This window comes from Erythrolamprus reginae, chromosome 2, assembly GCF_031021105.1.
Source record: "Erythrolamprus reginae isolate rEryReg1 chromosome 2, rEryReg1.hap1, whole genome shotgun sequence".
NCBI classification, from domain to species: domain Eukaryota; kingdom Metazoa; phylum Chordata; class Lepidosauria; order Squamata; family Dipsadidae; genus Erythrolamprus; species Erythrolamprus reginae.
Genome location: NC_091951.1, coordinates 21611584 through 21637528, shown reverse-complemented (window position 1 = coordinate 21637528; position 25945 = coordinate 21611584). Strand labels below are relative to the sequence as shown.

The following is a 25945-nucleotide window of genomic DNA, read 5'->3' as shown; positions in this document are numbered from 1 at the left end:
GTGGTGCATCTTGGCACAAATGATTTGTCCCAGAGAAATGTTAATGTAGTAAAAAGAGATTTTCAATGTCTAAGTGTGGAGCTGGGTAAAATAACTGATTCAGTGACTTTCTCAGAGGTGTTACCGGTTTGTGGCCAAGAGGATAAAACAACGTGTATCAGAGAGTTTAATGTGTGGTTAAGGCAGTGGTGTAAAGCTGAAGGTTTTGGCTATGTAAGTCATGATGTCAGTAGGTGGTCTAATAGGGAGTTGTTTAAGAGGGATGGTTTGCATCCATCATACAGAGGTACCCAGGTGCTCGGTGAGGAATTCAGAACTTTTTTGGACAGGCATTTAAACTAGGTAAAGGGGACAGAGATGTAACTGATGTGGGTGATTTCTGTCCCCGACCAATGAGGATAAAGCAGTTTTTGGAAGCTTATGAAAAGGGAGCTGCAAATAATATAGATGTAGTTGTTGATGATAAGGGGCAAACTAATAACGAAAATAATGTTCTTCGGATAATGTGCACAAATGCTCGAAGCTTGAGCAACAAGCTCTGTGAATTAATGGCCATAATATCTAGAGATAATTTGGACCTGGTTGCCATAACTGAGACATGGTTTAAGGATTCTAATGAATGGGAAATATCCATACCAGGATATACACTGTATAGGAAGGATAGAATAGAGAGAAGGGGAGGTGGAGTAGCCATTTATATTAAAGAAAGTCTAAAAACAACAATAATTCAAAATACGTGTCAAGATCTAGAGACTCTCTGGATTTGCATGCAAAATAAAGAAGGTTCTGTCATTAGAATTGGGGTGATCTATAGGCCTCCAGGGCAATCCGAGGAATATGACAACAAGATGGTGGATGAAATTACCCAAATGGCAGTAAAGGGAGAAAATTTAGGTTGCAGTGACCATCTATGTTTGTGGTTTGATGTAAAAACTCATTGTGAGCAATCCTATAATGCAACCAAAGTATTGGATTTCAGAAAAACAAATTTTAATGCAATGGGAGAATATTTAGATAATGAATTAAAGGGGAGGGATAAAATGGCAGGAGCGAGCATCCAGTGGACTGTATTAAAAAAGGCCATCTTAAAAGCCACTGGACTGTATGTAAGACAAATAACTAAAGGTAAAAGGAAGAAGAAACCGCTATGGTTTAGCAATGATGTAAGGGCTATAGTCAATGAAAAAAGGCTGCCTATAGGAGGTATAAAGAGTCTGGAAGTATAGCTGATAGGGAGGTATATAAAATGAGACAGAAGGAGGCGAAACAGATAATATATGCTGCTAAAGCCTCAAAAGAGGAAGAAATTGCCAAATTTGTAAAGAAGGGGGATAAAACCTTCTTCAGATATATTAATGATAAGAAGAAGAAAAACTGCGGCATCACGAAGCTTAGTACCGGGAATAATACATGCATTAATGGGAATAAGGAGATCGCTGACCATTTCAATAGCTACTTCTGTTCAGTTTTCTCAAAAGACACCTTACAAAATAATACTATAGAGGGATATAGCATTGCTTCCAGCTGTACGGATTCAGCTCCAGTGATCTTGGAAGCCGATGTCTTAGAAGAACTTGAACGATTAAAGATAAATAAGGCAATGGGTCCAGATGGCATCCACCCCAGAGTTCTTAAAGAACTCAGATCTGTCATTGCTACCCCCCTGACTGATTTGTTTAACCAATCCTTGTTAACAGGAGAAGTTCCTGAGGATTGGAGAATGGCCAGTGTTGTGCCTATTCACAAGAAGGGCAGTAGAGAAGAAGCTGGTAACTACAGGCCAGTTAGCTTGACATCAGTTGTAGTTAAAATGATGGAGACTCTACTCAAAAAGAGGATAAATCAGCACCTAAAAAACAAACTTATTAGATCCAAATCAGCATGGCTTTACTGAAGGCAAATCATGTCAGACTAATCTCATTGATTTCTTTGACTATGTCACAAAGGTGTTGGATGAAGGTGGTGCCGTGGATATTGCCTACCTGGACTTCAGCAAAGCCTTTGATACGGTTCCACATAAAGAGCTGATAGATAAATTAGTGAAGATTGGACTTAATCCCTGGATAGTTCAATGGATTTGCAGCTGGCTGAAGCGTAGACATCAGAGAGTTATTGTTAATGGCGAGTATTCTGAGCAGAGTCAGGTTACAAGCGGTGTGCCACAAGGATCTGTTCTGGGTCCTATTCTTTTTAATATATTTGTGAGTGACATAGGGGAAGGTTTGGTAGGGAAGGTTTGCCTATTTGCCGATGACTCTAAAGTGTGCAATAGGGTTGATATTCCTGGAGGCGTCTGTAATATGGTAAATGATTTAGCTTTACTAGATAAATGATCTAAGCCAGAGGTCCCCAACCGCCGGTCCGTGGACCGGGACCGGGCCGTTGGGGTTTTCCAGCCGGTCCGCGGCGCCGCTGCCCTCCCGGCAGAGGACATTATGCAGGACAGGGTGGGGCGTCGGGCAGGGCGGGGAGAATCAGGAGGCTCCTTTGGCGGCTGGGGGCTGCCTGCCTTTGTGATTTTGGCTGGGGGGGAGTTAGGAAGGTCCTACTTCTCCCCCCCCAGCCAAAAACTCAGAGCCTATCTGCTGGATACGGGCGATGAGCAGGACGAGCGGCGCCGAAGCCGGTGGCTGTGGCAGCTGCTGCAAGAGGCTTCCGCGCCGCTCTGTCCCACTCATCGCCCGTATCCAGCAGATAGGCTTTGAGTTTTTGGCTGGGGGGGGACTTAGGAAGGTCCTACTTCTCCCCCCCCAGCCAAAAACTCAAAGCCTATCTGCTGGATACGGGCGATGAGCGGGACGAGTGGCGCCAAAGCCGGTGGCTGTGGCAGCTGCTGCAAGAGGCTTCCACGCCGCTCTGTCCCACTCATCGCCCGTATCCAGCAGATAGGCTTTGAGTTTTTGGCTGGGGGGGGAGAAGTAGGACCTTCCTAACTCCCCCCCCAGCCAAAATCACAAAGCCAGGCAGCCCCCAGCCGCCGAAGGAGCCTCCTGATTCTCCCCGCCCTGTGGAGAAGTGTGGAGGGCTGCGTCACTAAGCTCCACCCCTCCATAACCCCACCCCCATTTGACCAAAGCCCCCCCCCCCCACCAGGCCGTGGAAAACTGGTCTAGCTTAAAGCCGGTCCCTGGTGCAAAAAAGGTTGGGGACCTCTGATCTAAGCAATGGAAACTGCAGTTTAATGTTTCCAAATGTAAAATAATGCACTTGGGGAAAAGGAATCCTCAATCTGAGTATTGTATTGGCAGTTCAGTGTTGGCAAATACTTCAAAAGAAAAGGATTTAGGGGTAGTGATTTCTGACAGTCTCAAAATGGGTGAACAGTGCAGTCAGGCGGTAGGGAAAGCAAGTAGGATGCTTGGCTGCATAGCTAGAGGTATAACAAGCAGGAAGAGGGAGATTATGATCCCACTATATAGAATGCTGGTGAGACCACATTTGGAATACTGTGTTCAGTTCTGGAGACCTCACCTACAAAAAGATATTGACAAAATTGAACGGGTCCAAAGACGGGCTACAAGAATGGTGGAAGGTCTTAAGCATAAAACGTATCAGGAAAGACTTAATGAACTCAATCTGTATAGTCTGGAGGACAGAAGGAAAAGGGGGGACATGATCGAAACATTTAAATATATTAAAGGGTTAAATAAGGTCCAGGAGGGAAGTGTTTTTAATAGGAAAGTGAACACAAGAACAAGGGGACACAATCTGAAGTTAGTTGGGGGAAAGATCAAAAGCAACATGAGAAAATATTATTTTACTGAAAGAGTAGTAGATCCTTGGAACAAACTTCCAGCAGATGTGGTAGATAAATCCACAGTAACTGAATTTAAACATGCCTGGGATAAACATATATCCATCCTAAGATAAAATACAGAAAATAGTATAAGGGCAGACTAGATGGACCATGAGGTCTTTTTCTGCCGTCAGACTTCTATGTTTCTATGTTTCTAACATCAAATATATCTTGAACTGCTGGGGACATATGATTGTAGATATCGTTCTTCCCCGAAGATAAGACAGGCGCCCGTCTCATGGTGGGATGCAATTTGGGGATGGCAGGGCAGGTGGGGTGGAGCAGAGGGCTCAAAAGTGGGGTTGGGTGTGAGACAGGCGTTTTTCCTGTACTGGAGTTTAGCAGCTCTGTGTGTCTCTCGGCTGGTCCCTTTACAGAAAAAAACCTTGTACAGTACAGAAACTCTTCTCAATGTGAGTTTCTGTATTTTCAAGCTTTTTTCCTCTAAAGAGACCAGAAGACAGACACACAGAGCTGCCAAACTCCAGTACCTATAAGATGCCCATCTCGCGGTAAGACACAATTTAGAGGTGGCAGGTTGGGCAGGGCAGAGCGGAGCAGGGTGGGAGCAGGCCACGCTTCCTACATGGGACGTGCAGTTTCATTCCATTCCTGACGTTGTATCCTCTGACCCCCCTCCGGCGGTAGGGGAAAGAAACTCTTGAGCGCTGCCTGAGGAAGAGCTGACAGCCAAACCCCTAGCAGAGCTCAGTGGCAGAAGCAGCCGGCTATGCACTTTTTGGTTCACCTCTCTGGCGCGTGTCTACTTCTCTCTTGGTAGTGAGGACGATGGGGGAAGAGGGCACGAGAAAAAAGATTGCACGAGAAAAAGGAACCAGAAGGAACCCTTCTTCTGAATGCAATAAATCTTTCCCATTTCGCTCCAAGAGTCTCATGAACACTCACGTCTGGCCAAGTTTTGAAGAGAGAAAGATCTCCTGTGCTCAGCATGTTTGGAAAAGACAAGGAAGCGCAGCTCAGCCCAGCTAGAAGTTTGGCTGTCAGCTCAGCTGTCTTACGCAGTCCGTGAAAGTGTATTTCCCCTCCCGCTTTGCTCGAGAGCTGGAGGCAGAGGAGGATCCATATCCTTCAGGGCATTCAAATGCACCGCCCTTGCCTGCGTCTCCCATCTGAAGGAAGGGAGGTGGAGGATGAAGAATCCCCACTCGGTGAGTGGGCAGGAGGCATTTCAAATTGGAAAATGACAAAATCCGTCTCCCTAAAAGAAAATCAAATTAAAATGTTCTATAGGTGGCATCTTCCACCAAATAGGATAGCAAAAATGTTCCCAAAAACGTCTCCACTATGTTGGAAATGTAAGAAGGAAATAGGGTCTTACTATCATCAATGGTGGATGTGTAGCAAAGCTAAGCTTTATTGGAAAATGATAGAAAGAATAATAAAAGAAATAGTAAAACAGGAGATAGAAATAACCCCAGAATTTTATTTACTGGGTATAACCAATCAGAAATATAAGAAATAAATTTTGCATTTAGTTATTCATATTTTGACCGCGGCCAGGATAATATATGCGCAAAATTGGAAAGGGGAAAACATCCCCAAAGAAGAGGAAGTTATTAAAAAGATACTAGAGTGCGCTGAAATGGATATGATGACAAGACGGTTAAAAGATCAAGAAGAAACAGAATTTTATGAGATATGGAACAAAGTGTATATATGGATAAATAAGAAGTAATATTAAAAGTAAAAATCTAAAAATCTAAAAGAGAATTGCATTAGGAGAGATATGATTTAAGTGCTATGTTAGAATTAGTAGAGATAAGATTTAAGAGTTATGTTAGAATTAGTTTATGCATGAAGATTTATGATAAAAAATGAAATAATTTTCTTCTTTTCATTCAAGGTAATAACTTGATTTTAAGCATGTTTTGAATGTATTCTTTTTTCTGTATTGAAATTTTATTTCTAGAATAAGCGGGGAAGAAACAACCCCACTTTTATGTTAAATGTATGTTTGTCAGTTTTGTCTATTTTAAGAAAATTTAATAAAATTTATTGAAAAAAACCACAAATTGATGTAGGCAGAGCCCAGATGAGCGCAGGGCTTGAGAAGCAGACGTCCCTGTCGCTGTCCCTTTCGGCTCTGCCTCTTGCCGACGCCTCCCTCCCTTGCTGGACTGGCTCAGCTGCCTTCAGCAGTGTTTTGAAACATGCTTCTATCTGTGATGAAGGAATCAATACTTGCCTCCTGTTCTTCACAGGCAGGAGCGTGTTTCAAACTGACGTAGGCAGAGTCCAGATGATCTTAAATAGTCCCGCCGGCGTGGGGGTGCAGCTGCCTCTTGCTTGCTCTTGCTCCCCTGTCCAAGAGTGACCGCTGGAGAAAGAGTGCCTCCAGGCATGTTCCCCACTTCCCCCGGAAAGTATGTGGGGCCCCTATTTTGGGGGCGGGGCTTATTTCAATGCTTGTACTGAAAAGCCATGTTTGGGCTTATTTTCAGGATATGTCTTATTTTCGGGGAAACACGGTATATTCATTGAGAGAAAAAACATATACCCACCTACACACAAAAATATATATATGAAGAAAATCTATCTCTTCCAAGCCTGACAAAATGTCAGAGAATGGTTAATATTAAACCTTAGAGGTGTGGGGTTTTTAACCAATGAAATGATGCTGAAAGCCTTTGCAAGCTTTGAAGGACCACTTTTGTTCATCATAAATGTGCAACTATTATCAAATAGTCACTGCTGAAGTGTGGTCACTGAACAACTACTAGGATTACCACTAATTTTGTGGATCAGGTGCCCATCTGCTTCTACTGTACCAGATTTGCAAAAAAACGAAGTCTCCCGTCCTCCCCTCCCCTCCACGCCTGCTCCAGTTTAAAAAGTGAGCAGGGGGCGCCTTGATCCCTTTTAGAAGACAAAAACAAGCGATCCGAAAAGGAGAAAAGTTGCTCCGAAGATCCTTTTTTTTGCATGTAGATAGATGGATGGATGGATAGATAGATAGATGGATGGCCGGCCTGGGAGGGGGCTCGCAGAGAAAAATGTGCCATAGCTTGCGTGACTTTTTTTTTTTAAAGGACGATTATTTGCTTGGATATTGCCTATCTGGGCTTGAGCAAAGCCTTTGATACAGTTCCACATAAAGAGCTGATAGATAAATTAGTGAAGATTGGACTTAGCCTCTGGATCATTCAGTGGATTAGCAGCTAGCTGAAGCGTAGACATCAGAGAGTTATTGCTAATGGTGAGTATTCTGAGCATAGGCAGGTTACAAGCGGTGTGCCACAGAGGTCTGTTCTGGGTCCTATTCTTTTTAATATGTTTGTAAGTGACAAAGGGGAAAGTTTGGTAGGGAAGGTTTGCCTATTTGCCGATGACTCTAAAGTGTGCAATAGGGTTGATATTCCTGGAGGCGTCTGTAATATGGTAAATGATTTAGCGTTACTAGATAAATGGTCAAAGCAATGGAAACTGCAGTTTAATGTTTCCAAATGTAAAATAATGCACTTGGGGAAAGGAATCCTCAGTCTGAGTATTGCATTGTCAGTTATGTGTGAGCAAAAACCTCAGAAGAGAAGGATTTAGGGATAGTGATTTCTGACAGTCTCAAAATGGCTGAGCAGTGTGGTTGGGCGGTAGAAAAGCAAGTAGGATGCTTGGCTGCATAGCTAGAGGTATAACAAGCAGCAAGAGGGAGATTGTGATCCTGCTATATAGAGCGCTGGTGAGACCACATTTGGAATACTGTGTTCAGTTCTGGAGACCTCACCTACAAAAAGATATTGACAAAATTGAACGGGTCCAAAGACGGGCTACAAGAATGGTGGAAGGTCTTAAGCATAAAACGTATCAGGAAAGACTTAATGAACTCAATCTGTATAGTCTGGAGGACAGAAGGAAAAGGGGGGACATGATTGAAACATTTAAATATGTTAAAGGGTTAAATAAGGTCCAAGAGGGAAGTGTTTTTAATAGGAAAGTGAACACAAGAACAAGGGGACACAACCTTGGTTAGTTGGGGGAAAACACAAGGTTAGTTGGGGGAAAGATCAAAAGCAACATGAGAAAATATTATTTTACTGAAAGAGTAGTAGATCCTTGGAACAAACTTCCAGCAGACATGGTAGATAAATCCACAGTAACTGAATTTAAACATGCCTGGGATAAACATATATCCATCCTATGATAAAATACAGAAAATAGTATAAGGGCAGACTAGATGGACCATGAGGTCTTTTTCTGCCGTCAGACTTCTATGTTTCTAATGTGCTGACAGTGGAAAAAATTCAGTCACAATTTCAGTCATGAAACACCAGAGGACTCACACAGGAGAAAAACCATTTGAATGTCCTGACTGTTGGAAAAGTTTTAGTCATAATTTAAGCCTTTGGAAACAACAAAGTACTCACACAGGGGAGAAACCCTTTGAATGCTCTGACTGTGGGAAAAGTTTTAGAGTTCTTATATAAACACCTTTAAGAGTATTGATTATACAGATCTTATACCGTTCCAAAAATATCAATAATCATCTGAATTATTTCAATATTATAGCAGGTTCGCAAGTTATACAAAACTTATATAAAATAAAACTTATAAAAAAGGGTAGTAATTGTCCAAACTATATATCCTTCCAACAATTGAACTACTATAGTCTAATATATTTCCCTTCTTTTCTGTATTCTTTTCCCCCCTGTTGTTAATATTTAATTCAATTAATTCAAAATTCATTCATTCATTCATTCATTCATTCTATGCTGCCCAATCCCATAGGACTCAGGGCGGATTAAAAAAATATAAAACAATACAATATAATATAAAGAAGTAAATATTAAAATTATAATTAACATTATAAACCATAAAATCCCATAATACAAATTTAGGCTCAATCCAATTGACCTAAGACACATACCTATCAAATCAATATAATTTGGCCGTGAAAGATTCACAGCCCCCAGACCTGCTGGCAAAGCCAGGTCTTCACGGCCTTTCGAAAGACCAATAGGGTCTTTCCAATATAATTCAGTCCATCATATAACAAACTAATATAAATTAACCTATTAAAAAACCTTTTAACTAAAATACTGATACTGATTATACAAACTTATACACAGCTAATATTGTTCATGCAATTAGGTATAATAAAATACAGTAATTCTAAAAAAATTACCGTATATACTCAAGTATAAGTCGAGTTTTTTAGCCCAAAAAATGGGCTGAAAAACCCGACCTCGACTTATACTCGGGTGACTGACAAGTCACCACAAGAGGGCGCAAGCGGCTTAGGGAAAGACAGCCATCTGCCTTTGCTTCAGCTTGAAAGAACTGCCCGGTTAAGAAGCAAGAATCCACCCCGTAGCCAAACGGCTTTTTTCCTGTTTAGCGCGGCGTTCGAGCGCTAAACAGGAAAAAAGCCATTTGGCTAGGGAGTGGATTCTTGCTTCTTAACCGAGAGCAGTTGCCCCCTCTCCCAAAGCGATGTTCCAAAGCGGTCTCCGGGAAGTGACCGAGGGAAAGGCAGTCATCTGCCTTTCCTTCAGCTCTAAAGAAGCGGCAACTGCCCTGCCTTCCCCCAGCCGGTTAACCGAGCGCTTCAAGTTAACCGGCTGGGGGAAGGCGGGGCATTTGCCTCCTCTTTCGAGCTGAAGGAAAAGCAGACGACTGCCTTTCCCTCGGTCGCTTCCCGGAGACCGCTTTGGAACATTGCTTTGGTTGCTCCTGCCTCTCCTGCAGGGGAGAGAAGCGGCAAATGGCCAGCCCTTTCCCCAGCCGCTTAGCCGAGTGCTTTGGGAAGGTGCCGCCTGTCTTTGCTGTAGGAAAGGCAGGCGCATCCGAAGCGTGCGGGGAAGCGGCTGGGGGAAGGGCTGGCCATTTGCCGCTTCTCTCCCCTGCAGGAGAGGCTGGAGCAACCAAAGCAATGTTCCAAAGCGGTCTCCGGGAAGCGACCGAAGGAAAGGCAGTCGTCTGCTTTTCCTTCAGCTTGAAAGAGGAGGCAAATGCCCCGCCTTCCCCCAGCCGGTTAACTTGAAGCGCTCGGTTAACCGGCTGGGGGAAGGCAGGGCAGTTGCCGCTTCTTTAGAGCTTAAGGAAAGGCAGACGACTGCCTTTCTCTCGGTCGCTTCCCGGAGACCGCTTTGGAACATCGCTTTGGGAGAGGGGGCAACTGCTCCCATTTAAGAAGCAAGATTCCACCCCCTAGCCAAACAGCTTTTTTCCTGTTTAGCGCTCGAACGCCACGCTAAACAGGAAAAAAGCCGTTTGGCTAGGGGGTGGATTCTTGCTTCTGTCTTCTCAATACCCCCCCCCCCCCACCTCTCAGGAAGAGAGCGACAGGAAAGGATGCGGTTTTCTTCTGCCGGGTCAAGGACAAAGCGGGTGTTGAGGGCGGCGGGCGAGCAATTTGTCAGTGGCGAGAGAAACATTTCAGCGGGGAGAAAACCACAAGCTGAGAGTGCCTTTTAAAATCACTCTCCTCTCAGCCTCGGCAAGCTGCTGAGAAGTGGGGTTTTCGGAGTGGGGAGGCAAAAACGCTCAGAATGTCACCACCGAGGCATTTCTCCAAGGGGCGGGGGTCCCTAAACTTTCCTTTAACCCCAGCGGACACAAAGATGGGAATGCGTGGTCCTCGCCAGCCACTCATCTGCGGGGGCTGCCCCGTGCCAAGGCAGAATTAAATTCAACAACCAAAATATTATATTTTTAAAAAACATACTTTTTTTGACAGTTTGTTTGCCTTTTTTTGACAGTTTGTTTGCCTTGTTTGTCTGGCTGTGCAAAATGTCAACAATATAAAGTTTTGCCAGGTGAAAAATCTTTTGCCAGATTAGCTATGGATCCCACTGAAGAAATTTTAAAGAATACTCAAAATGATTCTTCATTTGCTTTGTAACCTTAAATAAAAAAACAATACAGTATTGACTCTGTAATTTACCCGGGGAGGGGAGAGGAGGGGGGCACAGACAGACAGACAGGAAAGGAAGACAGACAGACAGACAGATACCTATGACCACAATTGAGCTCAAAATTTGTTGTTAAGCAAAAGCATTGTTAAGTGAGAATCACCACATTTTACTCAATCCATGACATTTCCTAGCTCTAACAGTGATGTGCAAGCTAGGGAAGTACCGGTACATCTGAAGACATGTGTAATGTTCTGGTTATGGTTAACTGTGTGGCAGAAAGTGGACTCTGGGTTTGTTTTTCCTATTACAGTAAGTGAGGTTGAATGTACCATATATAATTTTACAAGAGCTCTCTCTCTTTCTCTCTCTGTATATACACATACAGTTTATATAGTAGATAATGTACAGTATATTTTTGTGTGCCTGTGTGTAATATTTATTTACACATATGGCATATATACATAGAATTAAGTATATTTTAGATGTTCGGTAATAGTAAATATAGAGGGAAATTGTATCTCTTTGAGGCAAGGAGAGGTCAAGTATCCTAACCCTAACCCAAACCAGCAGGAGCAAGGGATTGAGGTAAGTACCTAGGTACTTGCATTTTTTTTGCCTATACCTGCCTTGGGGAGATATATACCTGTTTACCCTCTTTTAAACTTACAGAGTTAGTTTACTGACTTTCTTTTAAATAAATATTCTAAAACATTTAATCTACTGATGCCTCAATTGATGTAATTTTATTGGTTTCCATTTTTATAAGTTACCAGTAGCCGCTGCAATTTCCATCCTCGACTTATACAGGGGTGTATAAATTTTCCCAGTTTTTGTGGCAAAAGTAGGCGCCTCAACTTATAGTCGGAGCGACTTATACTCGAGTATATACGGGTATATGACATTCCACCATCAATCATCAGTTGTCTTTTAATCTCTTAAATATTCCATTATTATAAATATTTGCCTTCCAATCCCACTCTCTTATCCTTTTCTTTTTCTTTCTTTTATTTTTATACCAATAACTTCCCTAATTCATTTTCTTACTTTTGAATATATTATTTGTGTAGGTATATTCTCAACACCTTAGTCTCTCCTCATTATTACACCCTCATTTTTAACTGCATCTTCTGATACCAATATTCCCCTCCTTCTTTTTTCTTGTCACAGACAATCCCAGTGTAATCACTATAAATCCCAATTAAATCATCAAGCTGTCTTTTATTTTCAAGTTCATTTTCATTTTTCTTGCCACTGTAAATCTCAGTGTATTCATCAATCTGTTTTTCCTCTTCAATTCTTTTGATGTTTGTAATCTTCTTTTTCTTCATTTTCATTTCCCACCATTGTTAATTCTAAGTGTTCCTTATATTCCAGCTTTTTTCTGTTTCCCCCCCACCTCTAAAGTCCAAAAGACAATTTTTAAAATATTCATGAATGTATTTTAACATCCCAGCGAATTCTTCATAAACACACCCCATTTTGTCAAATTCGGACTTTCCTTGTGGACTTTGGACTTGACTATCTATAGATTTGAACACTGGGCCCTCTCCAACAAAATGAAATTAAAGAGATAAAAAAGTAGGTTGTACACTTAGCCAAGAAAAACCAAATGGCAAGGTACAGAATACATACAACCTGGTTTAATAGCAATAATGGTGAGATGTATCTTGAAGTCCTACCATAGTGAACAATCCCCTAAAAAGAGCAAACAATGTGATTGCAGGGGCCACAAAAGATAATGCTGCTTTAGGCTGCCTTAACAGAGGGCTAGAATTAAGATTATGTGAAGTATTAGTATCCATTTATAATGCTTTAAAAGATCACCTTTAGGATTACTGCAACTTGTTTTGATTGCCACAATATTTTAAAAAAAGGTATAGTAGAGACTATAAAGTTTGCAGAGAAGAGAAGTAGGGATGATTAAGGGGCTGGAGGCTAAAAGATATAAAGAAGAATTGCAGGAATTGGGTTTGTCTAGTCCAGTGAAAGGAAGGGCAAGGTATGACATGAGAGCCATCTTCCAACACTTGAGGGGTCAAGAAAAAGGAGATCAACTTATTTTGCAATGCACCAGAATGCAAGACAAGAAGCAGTGGATGGAAACTAATCCAGGAGAGAAGCAGCCTACAACTAAAGAGAAATTTCCTGACACAATTAACCAATTGCCTGAAATAGTATTTGGTCTCCTGCTTGTGCAGGGCGTCGGAATAGAAGACCCACAAGGTCCCTACCAACTCTCTCACAACGCCCAGTGATGGAGCACCCACAACCTCTGGAGGGAAGCCATTCCCAGAGAATCAACCTTAACTTGAGACTTTTTCAATCTTCCCACCAGTAGAAAATTGCAGCCACCAGTTTCACAGCGTGCAGCACCAGTGGGATTAAATTTGGGCAGGGGAGGAACCTGCAGCACCAGCAGCTGACGCGCTTCAGCCCGGTTGTTTCTCTGCTTCCAGGCCGTGGAGGGAACAAAACAGCCCGAATTGCTCCCGGACTCTCCCCCCACCTGCCCTCAACTCACCTTCCAGCTGCTGCTTCGATACGCTCTGCACCCCACCTCCCATGAGTCTTCCGTAAAAGGAAGTTTCTTCTCTCATCCGATCTCTTCTAGCAATTCGGTACTCGATGGTTTTAACTCCTATCAAGCACGTTTCAGACACAGATGTTGCCCATCTGACTGCTATCTCCTGATAGCGGAAGAAAAACACCCTTGTCCCGTCTCTATCTAAGGCGTTTGCAAGATGTTTTCGCTGTATAAATGCTGTCAAATCTTTTTTCACTTCTAGCAGCCTAACTTCCCAAGTGAGTCTAGTGAAATAGTGAAATGTGATGCTACTTGGCTTACCAAGATTAAATATGTGCTGAGCCCTAAAATTATTTTATTTTTTTAATGATTTTTATTGAATTTAAAACAAACCAACATACAAAATACAATATATATACCAGACCATAAAAGGGGGGGGGATGGGGAAATATTTTCCCCTAAATGAATTTTTTAAAGGAAATATTTTTACTTTATTTATTTCTCAAAATGTATACATGACAATAGGTATAAACATAAACGAAAGCAAAATAGGTATAGGTAAATTTAGACAATAGTACAGTAGGACAGGGATGGTAGGCACAGTGGTGCACTTATGGACGCCCCTTACAGACCTCTTAGGAAGGGGGTGAGGTTGACTGTAGTCTAAATTTAAAGTTTTTGGGCTTTGGGGAGGAAACCAGAGTCAGGTAGTGCATTCCGATCACTCTGTGCTGAAGTCGTATTTTCTGCAGTCAAGTTTTGAGGCATTTACATTGAGTTTCAATCGATTGTGTGCTTGCGTGTTATTGTGGTTGAAGCTGAGGTATTCACTGACAGGTAAAACATTGTGGCAAATGATTTTATGAACTACATTTAGATCAGATCGAAGGCAACATACTTCTAAATTTTCTAAGCCCAAAATTTCAAGTGTGGTGGAATAAGCTATTCTGCTGTGATTTGAGGAGTGGAGGACTCTTGTGAAATATTTCTGGATTCTTTCAATTGTAAATGTTCATGAAGGTTTAAAGAATGATACAATCATCTTTGTTAAGGATGACCCTCAATGGAAATCAAAACCTCTCTACATCCCAAGACTGGTTTCCCATGCCTCCCAAGGATTTATTACATGGTAGCACCATCAGGCCAGATACTCTAAGGGAGTCAAGTCCATTCCTGTGGTCTGCATCCAAGAGCAACCAGTATATCTGCAGGAAGAAATGTTATATCTGCTAAATGGTATGTTCCTCTGTAAACTGACCTGCAAGGAAGTCTCCAGAGACTTCAGTATGAAAAGTATGCAGCAGGGTTTAGAAAATGGGGTCTATGAAAGAGGGAGTGATAGCTTATATATGGTAAAAGAAATGTTTTCAAAGGTATTTGTAACAAAAAAGGGCAAAATAGAATAGACAATCAAACCATATGGCTAATTGACAACCAGGCTAATATAATAATAATTATAAATAAATAAATAAATATATATATATATATATATATATATATATATATATATATATATATATATATATATATATATATGTAGATTGTTCTGAGTTCGGGTTTTGCCCTGTGTAATGTTTTGCATGTCTATGCGACGTTTCGGTAAAATCACATTTACCATCATCAGGCTGGAGTTCCAATCTCTGTGTTTTTGCAAATGAATATTAGCAACTGACATTCCTTCTTAGCATGTAGTGTGGGGGTGGAGATTTGCTTTGAATGTAGCAAATAGATTGGGTGACTATGCTTCCGTGATCTGATTGGTTGGTGTAATCATGGTTATAGAAGGAATGGTATGAAGATTATGAAGTGTTTTGTTTAAGTCTGATTTCCAAATATAAAATTCTAAAATCATAATAATTAAAGGATTGACATATTGATTATAATGAAGTTTTTATTTTGTTTAAGGCTGGTTTCCAAATCTCTGGCAGACGTGAGGTATCATCCCGTTTATTTAAACAAAAAGATCTTTTTTCAATTTCAATAGCTTCTAGAGAGATTCTTTTATATAAATTCTCTGTTTTGTGGAGTAATTTAGTTTTTTCAAAGTCAATTTCGTGCCCTGTTCTTTTAATGTGCTGGACAAGGGAGGAGGTCTTCTCCTGTTTCTATGTATATATATATATATATACACACACACACACACACACACACACACACACCTGACGAAATTTCTGGCGACGTTTCGACGTGGTCCCACTCGTCATCTTCAGGCTGGTGCTTCTAGTAATTACCTTTAGATTCATTTAGCAGTAATAGATTTATGAATTTGGATAAAATTTACAATTAAATAAGTAAATTAAATATATTAAGGTGATTTAAGTAAGTTTCATTTAGATTTCTAAGGATTGTTTAATGTGCTTAATGGGGTTTATGGATTTGAAAATTAAAGTATCTGTTTTTATTGCTTAATTTTAGTTTATTAAGAGGGATTTGATGAAATACAATAATGGCATAATAATAGGCAATGAATTTAAATGTTTGTATTTGTTTCTTAAATTGATAAAGTATATAATTTTCATATTGATAAAATTCGATATCACAATTTTTAGTTTGTTTTTGAGATTTTTACTATATTAAGTTAAGCATTGTTAAGGGAAGATAGAAGGTTAATAGATTTTGTCATTTTTAAAAGGAATGTGAATTAAAGAGTGAGAATTTGCAAAGAAAGGACTTTTAAGGGGGACTTTTTATGTAAAGAAGAGATGGGTGAGGAAGAAGAGTAATACAAAAATGAAAAATAAAAGGAAGGTATATAAAAAGATGGGAGAGACAGATATTAAATATAGATAAAAGAACTCTTTGAAAATTGGCTGATTGTATTTATAATATTTTATAGTATTTTATAATAGCTTTTTAAAAAATCTTAGTAGTTACTTCTTGATCCATTTAGCAGTAGATTTATGAATTTGGACTTATAACTAAATAAGTAATTGAAATATATTAAGGTGACTAAGTAGGCCTAATTTCGACTTTAAAGGTTTGTTTAATTTGGACTAGTGTGTTAAATGAGGTTTATACATTTGAAAATCAAAGTATTTGTTTTTATTGCTTAAATTCAGCTTATCAAGAGGGGCTTGATTAAATATAATAATGGCATAATAACACAACAAATACATTAAAAGGCAGAAGCCTAATTGCAGCTCCTACCATCACAGAGTTCATGGATTGATATATGACTGAAACGGAAATTCAAAATTTATAATGAGGAAATTAAAATGAGGAAAGGGAGGCTGAGGATTGGTCATAGAGATGCAAAATGCAGGAGAGATTACAAGTTAACAATTGTAGTGAGCAGTGTTCCCTCTAATTTTTTGGGAGGGTGGGCGGAAAAGTATAGTGTCTGAGCGGCAGTCCCTTCGGGACTGGGCGGCACAGAAATAATAAATAAATAAATAAACAAACAAACAAATTAAAAACCCACCCTGTTTTGCCTCAGAGAATTTCAAAATAAAATACTGTACTGTGTGTCTATAACAGTGAGCTCATAATAGGGCAACTCTATCAATATCAAAATGCCACTTAAATAGTTGAGCTAGTTTCAAACTAGATTTTGATTTTCTTTCTCTCTTCCTTACTCCCATTCTTTTTCTTTCTCTTTTCCTTCCTCTCTTTTTTCTATCTGTTTCTCTCTCTTCCTCTCTCTCTCCTTCCCTCTCACTCTTTCCCTCTTGGCTTCTGGGCAGGTTTGGAAAACTCTGAGTTGATGATGATTTTTAAGTGAGTGATTGCTCACTGCTCAGCTTAGAGGGAACTATGGTAATGAGTTAAAATCCACCTCATGTGTGGAGTTCTCATCACTGAGCAAGAGTTGGGAAATGAGCTTTACATTACCTTTTTATTCTTAAATTCATTTATTAAACTTCATCGCTACTCACCGCAGAGTTCCCTTGCCTTGCCCCAATGTTCATAGCAACACTGAAAATACCCATATTAATTATGTCAAATGCTTCTGATAATTCTAATAGGAGACATTTTATATGGTACATTAGGTGGTAGCCTTGTTAACCTAGCTCCCTTAACTAATCGTCATACAATTTAGTGTCCAGAGCCTTTATCTTGTTACTTATTCTTCTTTGCATTTTTTCCATAATCCCAAAATCATTTTCATTTTATGGGGACTAGAACTGGATGCGGTATTCTAAGTGTGGTGTCACTGGCATAGTGTGAAACAGTGCTGCTATGTCTTGTAATGCGTGTGTCTCTTCCTTCCTCCCCAACACGAAGATCAGAGACTTTAAAAAGTAAGAGGGGGAGAGTGTGCGGTGTAGTGGGATGGGAGACAGGACATTTTCCAGTTTCTTTTTCTCTTCAGGTTCAAGTTTAATCCTGAGAAATGTTTGAGTAAAATTAATTAGGCCAAAAATTCCAACAATCAATTTCTCACCTACACTTTCAAAGAGAGATCACAAATGAAATTCAAGACTTCTTTAAACTCTTGAAATGTTGCCTCCTGTGAATTTCCTTGTGTGCAATAAGGGATGGTTTATGCTTGAAGTAATGTCCACAGATTGGACATTTCAAAGATTTCTCCATACTGTGAGTCCTCTGCTATACCACAAGGTGGGAATTTTGATTAAAACATGTCCCATAGGCAGGACATTCAAAGGACATTCTCTCCTGTGTGAGTTCTCTGGTGTGTCACTAGGCTGGAATTCTCACTAAAGCTTTTTCCACAGTCAGGACATTCAAAAGGTTTCTCCCCTGTGTGAGTCCTCTGGTGTCTCACCAGGTTGGAACATTGACTAAAACTTTTCCCACAGTCAGAACATTGAAAGGGTCTCTCTCCTGTGTGAGTCCTCTGGTGTTTCACCAGGTTACAATTCTCACTAAAACCTTTCCCACAGTCAGGACATTCAAAGGATTTCTCTCCTGTGTGAATCCTCTGGTGTATCACTAGGCTGGAATTCTCACTAAAGCTTTTTCCACAGTCAGGACATTCAAAAGGTTTCTCCCCTGTGTGAGTCCTCTGGTGTTTCACCAGGTTGGAACTTGAACTAAAACTTTTCCCACAGTCAGCACATTCAAAGGGTTTCTCTCCTGTGTGAGTCCTCTGGTGTCTCACCATGTTGGAATTCTCACTAAAACCTTTCCCACAGTCAGGACATTCAAAGGATTTCTCTCCTGTGTGAGTCCTCTGGTGTCTCACCATGTTGGAATTCTGACCAAATCTTTTTCCACAATCGGGACATTCAAAGGGTTTGTCTCCTGTGTGAGTCCTCTGGTGTCTGACCAGCTGGGAATTCCGACCAAATCTTTTTCCACAATCAGGACATTCAAAGGGTTTCTCTCCTGTGTGAGTCCTCTGGTGTTGCGCCAGGCTGGAATTGTCACTAAAATCTTTCTCACATTCAGGACATTCAGAGGGTTTCACTCCTGTGTGAGTTCTCTGGTGTTTCATGACTGAAAATGTGACTGAATTTCCTACACAGTCAGCACATTGAAATGTTTTCTCTTCTTTACGAGTCTTTGGTACTTTGCCAGACTGGAATTCTCTCTTTGAAACTTTCTTCACAGAAAGGATGTTCAAATGGTATTATTCCTGTGTGTGCATCCTTTAGTGTGTCATGACCTGAGAATTTCTAATGAAATGTTCACATAATCTGCACAGTCATATATTTTTTCCCCTCGTGTGTGTCTTCTGGTGTACCACCATGTTGCCATGCTCACTAAAGCACTAAGCACACTGGGAGTACTTTTGTGGCTTCCCTCTTGTGTGGCTGCTTCCATGCACAGCAAGGGAGCTGTTCTGACTTGAGATAGTGTGCATGGATTTTCTCCTGTCTAGCTCCCCATTGCATAAAAGCTGTGATTTGCAAATCTCTTCTTTTTTCCAAAATAAGCAAACCTATGTTGCTTTTCCACAGCTGAGTTAGTCAAAAATATGGTAAATGCCTCGTTTAGTGGTGCTTTCATTCAAGCCATTTTCTTCCTCACAGGGAGAGGCCTGCATTCCTTTCTGCTCTACGTGGCTTTACTATTGACCTTTTCATCTCACCTCACCTCCAGATATTTATCTTTTTTGCTGATTGAAAAATAATCTGCTTTGACTTTTCATGTAACCTATCATTGAGTTCTGCATCATCTTCTTACTTGAGCTTGAAATCTTTCTTGATTTTCTCTCTCTTGTCTAACAGCTGCTGGAGGAGGAGGGGAATTGTATGGTTTTCTGAAAGAAATTGAAAATATTTTGATCTTTCGCTTGATTTTCTTCCCTTTTCAATGTTGCTTGTTATTTACAATTGTCCTGAGTGCTGTTATTGCCATCCTCTTTGTCTGTAAGATTCAAAGAAAAGTGGAACTTTAATTGTTTATAAAATAATTAGAAATGATGTGAAAAATAATATATATATATATATATTACAATGAAATAATCAAAAATGCCCCAATACGAATCACTTACATTATTTATGTTTCATAGAAGACTACCGAGACCCATGTTCAAATACCCATTCAAGTTCAGTTGTTTAATTGGGTCAAAGAAGAATTAGAAACATAGAAACATAGAAGACTGACGGAAGAAAAATACCTCATGGTCCATCTAGTCTGCCCTTATACTATTTCCTGTATTTTATCTTAGGATGGATATATGTTTATCCCAGGCATGTTTAAATTCAGTTACTGTGGATTTACCAACCATGTCTACTGGAAGTTTGTTCCAAGGATCTACTACTCTTTCAGTAAAAAAATGTTTTCTTATGTTGCTTTTGATTCTTCCTCCAACTAACTTCAGATTGTGTCTCCGTATTCTTGTGTTCACTTTCCTATTAAAAATACTTCCCTCCTGAACCTTATTTAACCCTTTAACATATTTAAATGTTTTGATCATGTCCAATATACCCTCTAAGGTATGTGCCCGCGCAGCCGAGCGCCCCCAAACACGCCCCGCGCACCCTTTTTCAAGGCCGCACAAGGAGTCACGGCCGCCCCCCCCCAGCACCTCCGGCCCCCTTGCACACCTGGCTTGTTGCCGCTGCCCCCTGCCCACCCGCCCGATCCGCCTATCTTTCTCCTCTTCCGCTTCCCGCCTTGGGGCGCGGCTCCTCCCGCAACGGTGGCTGCAGCGGCGATGGCGGCTGCGGCTTCTCGTCATCCTCATTTGGCCGCTAGCTGCTCCAAGCACTTTGGGAACGTCTGCCCCGCCCCTCTTGCAGTCCCTTCGCCAAGAGCGCTTTCATCCCGGGCTGTCAGCGAGGGGCCTGCAGGAGAGGCGGGGCAGGTGTTCTTCTCACAGCAGAGGCCGGCGATTTTCAGTGTCGGGCGCACATGCTCCCCATCCCCCTGCCAGCCCGCCCGGAACATTCAAAATAAGAAAAACCTTTGCCGGCCTCTGCAGAGAAGAAAGGAAGAAAGAGAACGAGAGAGAGTGAGAGCAACAGACAGAGCAGGATAGAGAGAAAGTGAGAGAGAGAGAGAGAGAGATAGCAAGAGAGAGAGAACAAGAGAAAGTTTGTGTGTGAGAGAAAGAAAACAAGAGAGAGAGAGAGAGAGAGAAAACAAGAGAGAAGCCACCACCACCACCCTCGCCGGGCCCCAAAGGACACTTGCCGCCGACGCCAGGGAAGCTCCAGCTGGGCGGGGCGCTGCCGGTGCCTCTGACCTGGGACTTGCAGCTGCCCCCCGGCTACTGCCTGATGCCGCGGTTTCTGGTGCTCTCCTGCTGGGCCCCAAAGAAGGAAGGCGGAAAAAGGTGCGAAGAATGAAGCTCTCCTTCTTCCTGCCTTCCTTCTTTGGGGCCCAGCAGGAGAGCGCCGAAAACCGCGGCATCGAGCAGAACCCGGAGGACAGCTGCGAGCGGGAGCTCCAGGTCGGCACCGGCACCACCCCGCCCACCTGGAGCTTCCCTAGGAGCTTCGCGGCACACCTGGCCGTGTCTCGCGGCACACTAGTGTGCTGCGGCACACCGGTTGGGAAACGCTGCTCCAGACTATACAGATTGAGTTCATGAAGTCTTTCCTGATACGTTTTATGCTTAAGACCTTCCACCATTCTTGTAGCCCGTCTTTGGACCCGTTCAATTTTGTCAATCTTTTTGTAGGTGAGGTCTCCAGAACTGAACACAGTATTCCAAATGTGGTCTCACCAGCACTCTACATAAGGGGATCACAATCTCCCTCTTCTTGCTTGTTATACCTCTAGCTATGCAGCCAAGCATCCTACTTGCTTTTCCTACCGCCCGACCGCACTCCTCACCCATTTTGAGACTGTCAGAAATCACTACCCCTAAATCCTTCTCTTCTGAAGTTTTTGCTAACACAGAACTGCCAATGCAATACTCAGATTGAGAGAAAAAGACACATGCCCATTCCCAAATGGAGATCTCCAGTTGTCTCCAAAACAACCTTTCGCCAAGGAGCGCCAAAGGCTGGGACCTTCCAGCGAGGCCTCACTAGCCAAGCCTCAGCCCGTACGCTCCTTAGGGAACACTGAAGGTGCGTGGGGCTGCCTTGCGCTTCAGACGAGGCAGCGAAGGCGGGCTCGGGTTAAAAGGGGAACTGGCGAAAATCTGGATCGACACTAGAAGGAAAGGAAAGGAAAGGAGGGTTTTCGCCCCTCTTGGCCGCCATGTAGATGCTGCCAATAATATAACAGAGATTACTACTGAAAAACTCTATGGATCCCTAATAGGATTTAGGAGTGATCCAAAAAAATAATAATCCCGCTCTCTTTAGATTCGAAATAAGGAAATTAGCATTTCAGTTTTTCTAAAGGGGGGATTCCAGAGATACGGGACAGAGTTGGAAGCTTGTAGAAGAAGAATCTGGCATTGCCAAGGTGCCAAAAAAACCCCAAATCAAATTGTCACCCTGAATCGTGGCGTTAATTCAAAAGCAATTCCAAATTGCTCTCCAGCTTTCCGAACTCCTTTCCCTTTAGAGAAAAAAAGGGGGGATGGGGGCTAAGTGCACTTAACCAAGAAAAACCAAATGGCAAGGTACAGAATAGATAAAACCTGGCTCAATAGGAATAACTATGAGAGGGATCTTGAAGTCCTACCCTAGTGAACAATCCGCTAAAAAGAGTCAACTGTGTGATCGCAGTGGCCACAAAAGCTAATGCAATCCTAGGCTGCCTTAACAAAGGGCTACACTAAAGATCATGAGAAGTGTTCATATCAATTTATGATGCTTTAGTAAGGTCACACTTAGGATTAGTGCAACTACTTTTGATTGCCACAACATTAAAAGAAAAAAGTGTAGTAGAGACTCTATAAAGAGAGCAGAGAAGAGAAGTAGGGATGATACTGGAGGCTGAAAGATATAAAGAAGAGTTGCAGGAATTGGGTATGTCTAGTCCAGTGAAAGGAAGGACTAGGTATGACATGAGAGCCATCTTCCAACACTTGAGGGGTCAAGAAGGGGTTCAACTTATTTTGCAGTGCACCAGAAGGCAAGACAAAGAAGCACAGGATGGAAACTAACCCAGGAGAGAACCAGCCTACAACTAAGGAGAATTTTCCTGACCCTGAGAACAATTAACCGATTGCCTGAAATGGTACTGGGTCTCCTGCTGGTGCAGGGCGTCGGAATAGAAGGCCGGCAAGGTTCCTCCCAACTTTCTCACAACGCCCAGTGATGGAGCACCCACAACCTCTGGAGGGAAGCCATTTCCAGAGAATCAAACTTAACATGAGACTTTTTCAATTTTCCCACCAACAGAAAATTGCAGCCACGTGTTTCACAGCGTGCAGCACCAGTGGGATTAAATTTGGGCAGGGGAGGAACCTGTAACATCAGCACCTGTCGCGCTTCAGCCCTGTTGCTTCTCTGCTTCCAGGTCGTGGAGGGAACCAAACAGCCCGACTTGCTCCCGGACTCTCCCCCCACCTGCCCTCAACTCACCTTCCAGCGGCTGCTTCGGTCCTCGGAACAGCACAAAACCGCTCTGCACCCCACCTCCCTCCCCTGAGTTTTCCGGAAGAGGAAGTTCTGTGTTTCTCCTCTCCTCTGATCTTTTCTAGCAATCCGGTACTCGATGGTTTTAACTACTCGATTAGGCACGTGTCAGGCACAGATGCTGCCTATCTGACAGCTATCTTCTGATAGGGGCAGAAAAACACTCTTGTCCCGGCTTTACCTAAGGCGTTTGCAAGATGTTTTCAACGTATAAATCAAATCGTTTTTCACTTCTAGAAACAGACCTTTGCAAGTGAGCCTAGTAAAGTAGTGAAATGTGATGCTAATTGTCTTACCAAGAATAGATATGTGCTGAGCCCTAAATTTATTTATTTTTTTTAAAAAAAGATTTTTATTGAATTTAAAACAAACCAAGGTACAAAATACAAAACCTACATATCTACAAGACAAACATACAAAAAAGGGGGGTATTTCCCCCTAAATTTAGTTTTTAAAAGACATATTTTTATTTTATTTTTTTGTCAAAACTTGTACATGAAAACAGGTATAAATATAAGCAAAAGCATAACATGTATAGGTAAATTTGGACAATACTACAGTATGACAGGGTGGATAGGCACAGTGGTGCGCTTATGTACGCCCCTTACAGACCTCTTAGGAAAGGAGTGATGTTGACTGTAGTCTAAGGTTAAAGTTTTTGGGGTTTGGGGAAGAAATCACAGAGTCAGGTAGTGCATTCCAGGCATTTATCACTCCGTTGCTGAAGTTGTATTTTCTGCAGTGGAGTTTCAAGGTGTTTACATTGAGTTTGATTCTATTGTCTGCTAGTGTGTTGTTGCGTTCGAAGCTGAGATATTAACAGGTAAAACTATTCTCTGCTTGTGTGTTGTTGCAGTTGAAACAGTGATATTCATTGACATGTAAAACATTAGGGCTGATTATTTTATGAACTACATTTAGGTCAGATCCAAGTCGATCTACCTCTAATTTTTCTAAGCCCAAAATTTCAAGTCTGGTGTAATAAGGTATTCTCTTGTAAGCAGAGGAGTGGAGAACTCTTTTTGTGAAATATTTCTGGAGTCTGGCAATTGTAAATGTTCGTGAAGGTTTAAAGAATGACACAATCATCCTTGTTAAGGGTGACTCTGTATCCCAAAACTTCAAAACTAATTTCCCACGGCTCCCAAGAATGTATTACATGGTAGCACTATGAGGCCAGACACTCAAAGGGAGCCAACTTCACTCCTGTGGTCTGTATCCAAGAGCAACCAGCATACCTGAAGGAGAAATTTTTATATCTGCTAAATGCTAAATGCCATGTTCCTTTGTAAATTGACTTGCAAGGAAGTCTCCAGAGAGAGGAACAGTATTCACCAGGGTTTAGAAAATGGAATCTAGGAAAGAGGGAGCTTATATATTACTAGTGTGTTAAATGGGGTTTATAGATTTGAAAATCAAAGTATTTGTTTTTATTGCTTAAATTCAGCTTATCAAGAGGGGCTTGATTAAATATAATAATGGCATAATGACACAACAAATACATTAAAAGGCAGAAGCGTAATTGCAGCTCATACTATCAGAGTCACAGATGCATGGATTGATATATGACTGAAACTGAAACGCAAAATTTATAATGAGGAAATTATAATGAGGGAAGGGAGGCTGAGGAAGACAGATTGGTCATAGAGATGCAAAATGCAGGAGAGATTACAAGTTAACAATTGTAGTGAGTTAAAATCCACTGCATGTATGGAGTTCTCATCACTGAGCAAGAGTTGGGAAATGAGCTTTACATTACCTTTTTATTATTAAATTCATTTATTAAACTTCATCGCTACTCACTGCACAGTTTTCTTGCCTTGCCCCAATGTTCATAGCAACACTGACAATACCCATTTTAATTATGTCAAATGATTCTGATAATTCTAATAGGAGACATTTTATATGGTACATTAGGTGGTAGCCTTGTTAACCTAGCTCCCTTAACTAATCGTCATACAATTTAGTGTCCAGAGCCTTTATCATGTTATTCTTTGCATTTTTTCCATAATGTCAACATCATTTTCATTTTATGGGGACTAGAACTGGATGCGGTATTCTAAGTGTGGTCTCACTGGCATAGTGTGAAACAGTGCTGTTATGTCTTGTAATGTGTGTCTCTTCCTTCCTCCCCAACACGAAGATCAGAGACTTTAAAAAGTAAGAGGGGGAGAGTGTGCGGTGTAGTGGGATGTGAGACAGGACATTTTCCAGTTTCTTTTTCTCTTCAGGTTCAAGTTTAATCCTGAGAAATGTTTGAGTAAAATTAATTAGGCCAAAATTCCAACAATCAATTTCTCACCTACATTTTCAATGGGAAATCACATAGAAACATAGAAGACTGACGGTGAAAAAGACCTCATGGTCCATCTAGTCTACCCTTAATACTATTTCCTGTGTCTTATCTTAGGATGGATATATGTTTATCCCAGGCATGTTTAAATTCAGTTACTGTGGATTTACCAACCACGTCTGCTGGAAGTTTGTTCCAAGGATCTACTACTCTTTCAGTGAAATAATATTTCCTCACATTGCTTTTGATCTTTCCCCCAATTAACTTCAGATTGTGTCCCCTTGTTCTTGTGTTCACTTTCCTATTAAAAACACTTCCCTCCTGAACCTTATTTAACCCTTTAACATATTTAAATGTTTCAATCATGTCCCCCCTTTTCCTTCTGTCCTCCAGACTATACAGATTGAGTTCATTAAGTCTTTCCTGATACGTTTTATGCTTAAGACCATCCACCATTCTTGTAGCCCGTCTTTGGACCCGTTCAATTTTGTCAATATCTTTTTGTAGGTGAGGTCTCCAGAACTGAACACAGTATTCCAAATGTGGTCTCACCAGCGCTCTACATAA

The 25945-nt window shown here is 41.4% G+C and overlaps 1 protein-coding gene and 1 pseudogene across 2 annotated transcripts; both read right to left on the bottom strand.

The window, feature by feature from the left end:
* Positions 1-13232, bottom strand: part of LOC139159894 (zinc finger protein 850-like) — a 31916-nt pseudogene extending 18684 nt beyond the window's left edge.
* A 3792-nt stretch (positions 13233-17024) lies between these two features.
* LOC139159891 (zinc finger protein 774-like) lies at positions 17025-23099 on the bottom strand. 2 transcript variants are annotated; one of them, XM_070737339.1, is made up of 2 exons: positions 23032-23099; positions 17025-19465 (listed from the first exon to the last, which is right to left on the bottom strand). In XM_070737339.1, the coding sequence occupies exon 2, from the start codon at positions 18588-18590 to the stop codon at positions 17793-17795; it is 798 nt and encodes a 265-aa protein (XP_070593440.1). In that variant the 5' UTR covers positions 18591-19465; positions 23032-23099; the 3' UTR covers positions 17025-17792. The 2 variants fall into 2 exon arrangements, with proteins under 2 accessions (XP_070593440.1, XP_070593441.1); XM_070737340.1 differs by having other exon boundaries at positions 22930-23039.
* Positions 23100-25945: the final 2846 nt, after the last annotated feature.

Excerpts from the sequence above, each read along its gene's own strand:
- LOC139159891 (XM_070737339.1), bottom strand. The coding sequence starts at position 18,590 with ATGAAACACCAGAGAACTCACACAGGAGTGAAACCCTCTGAATGTCCT.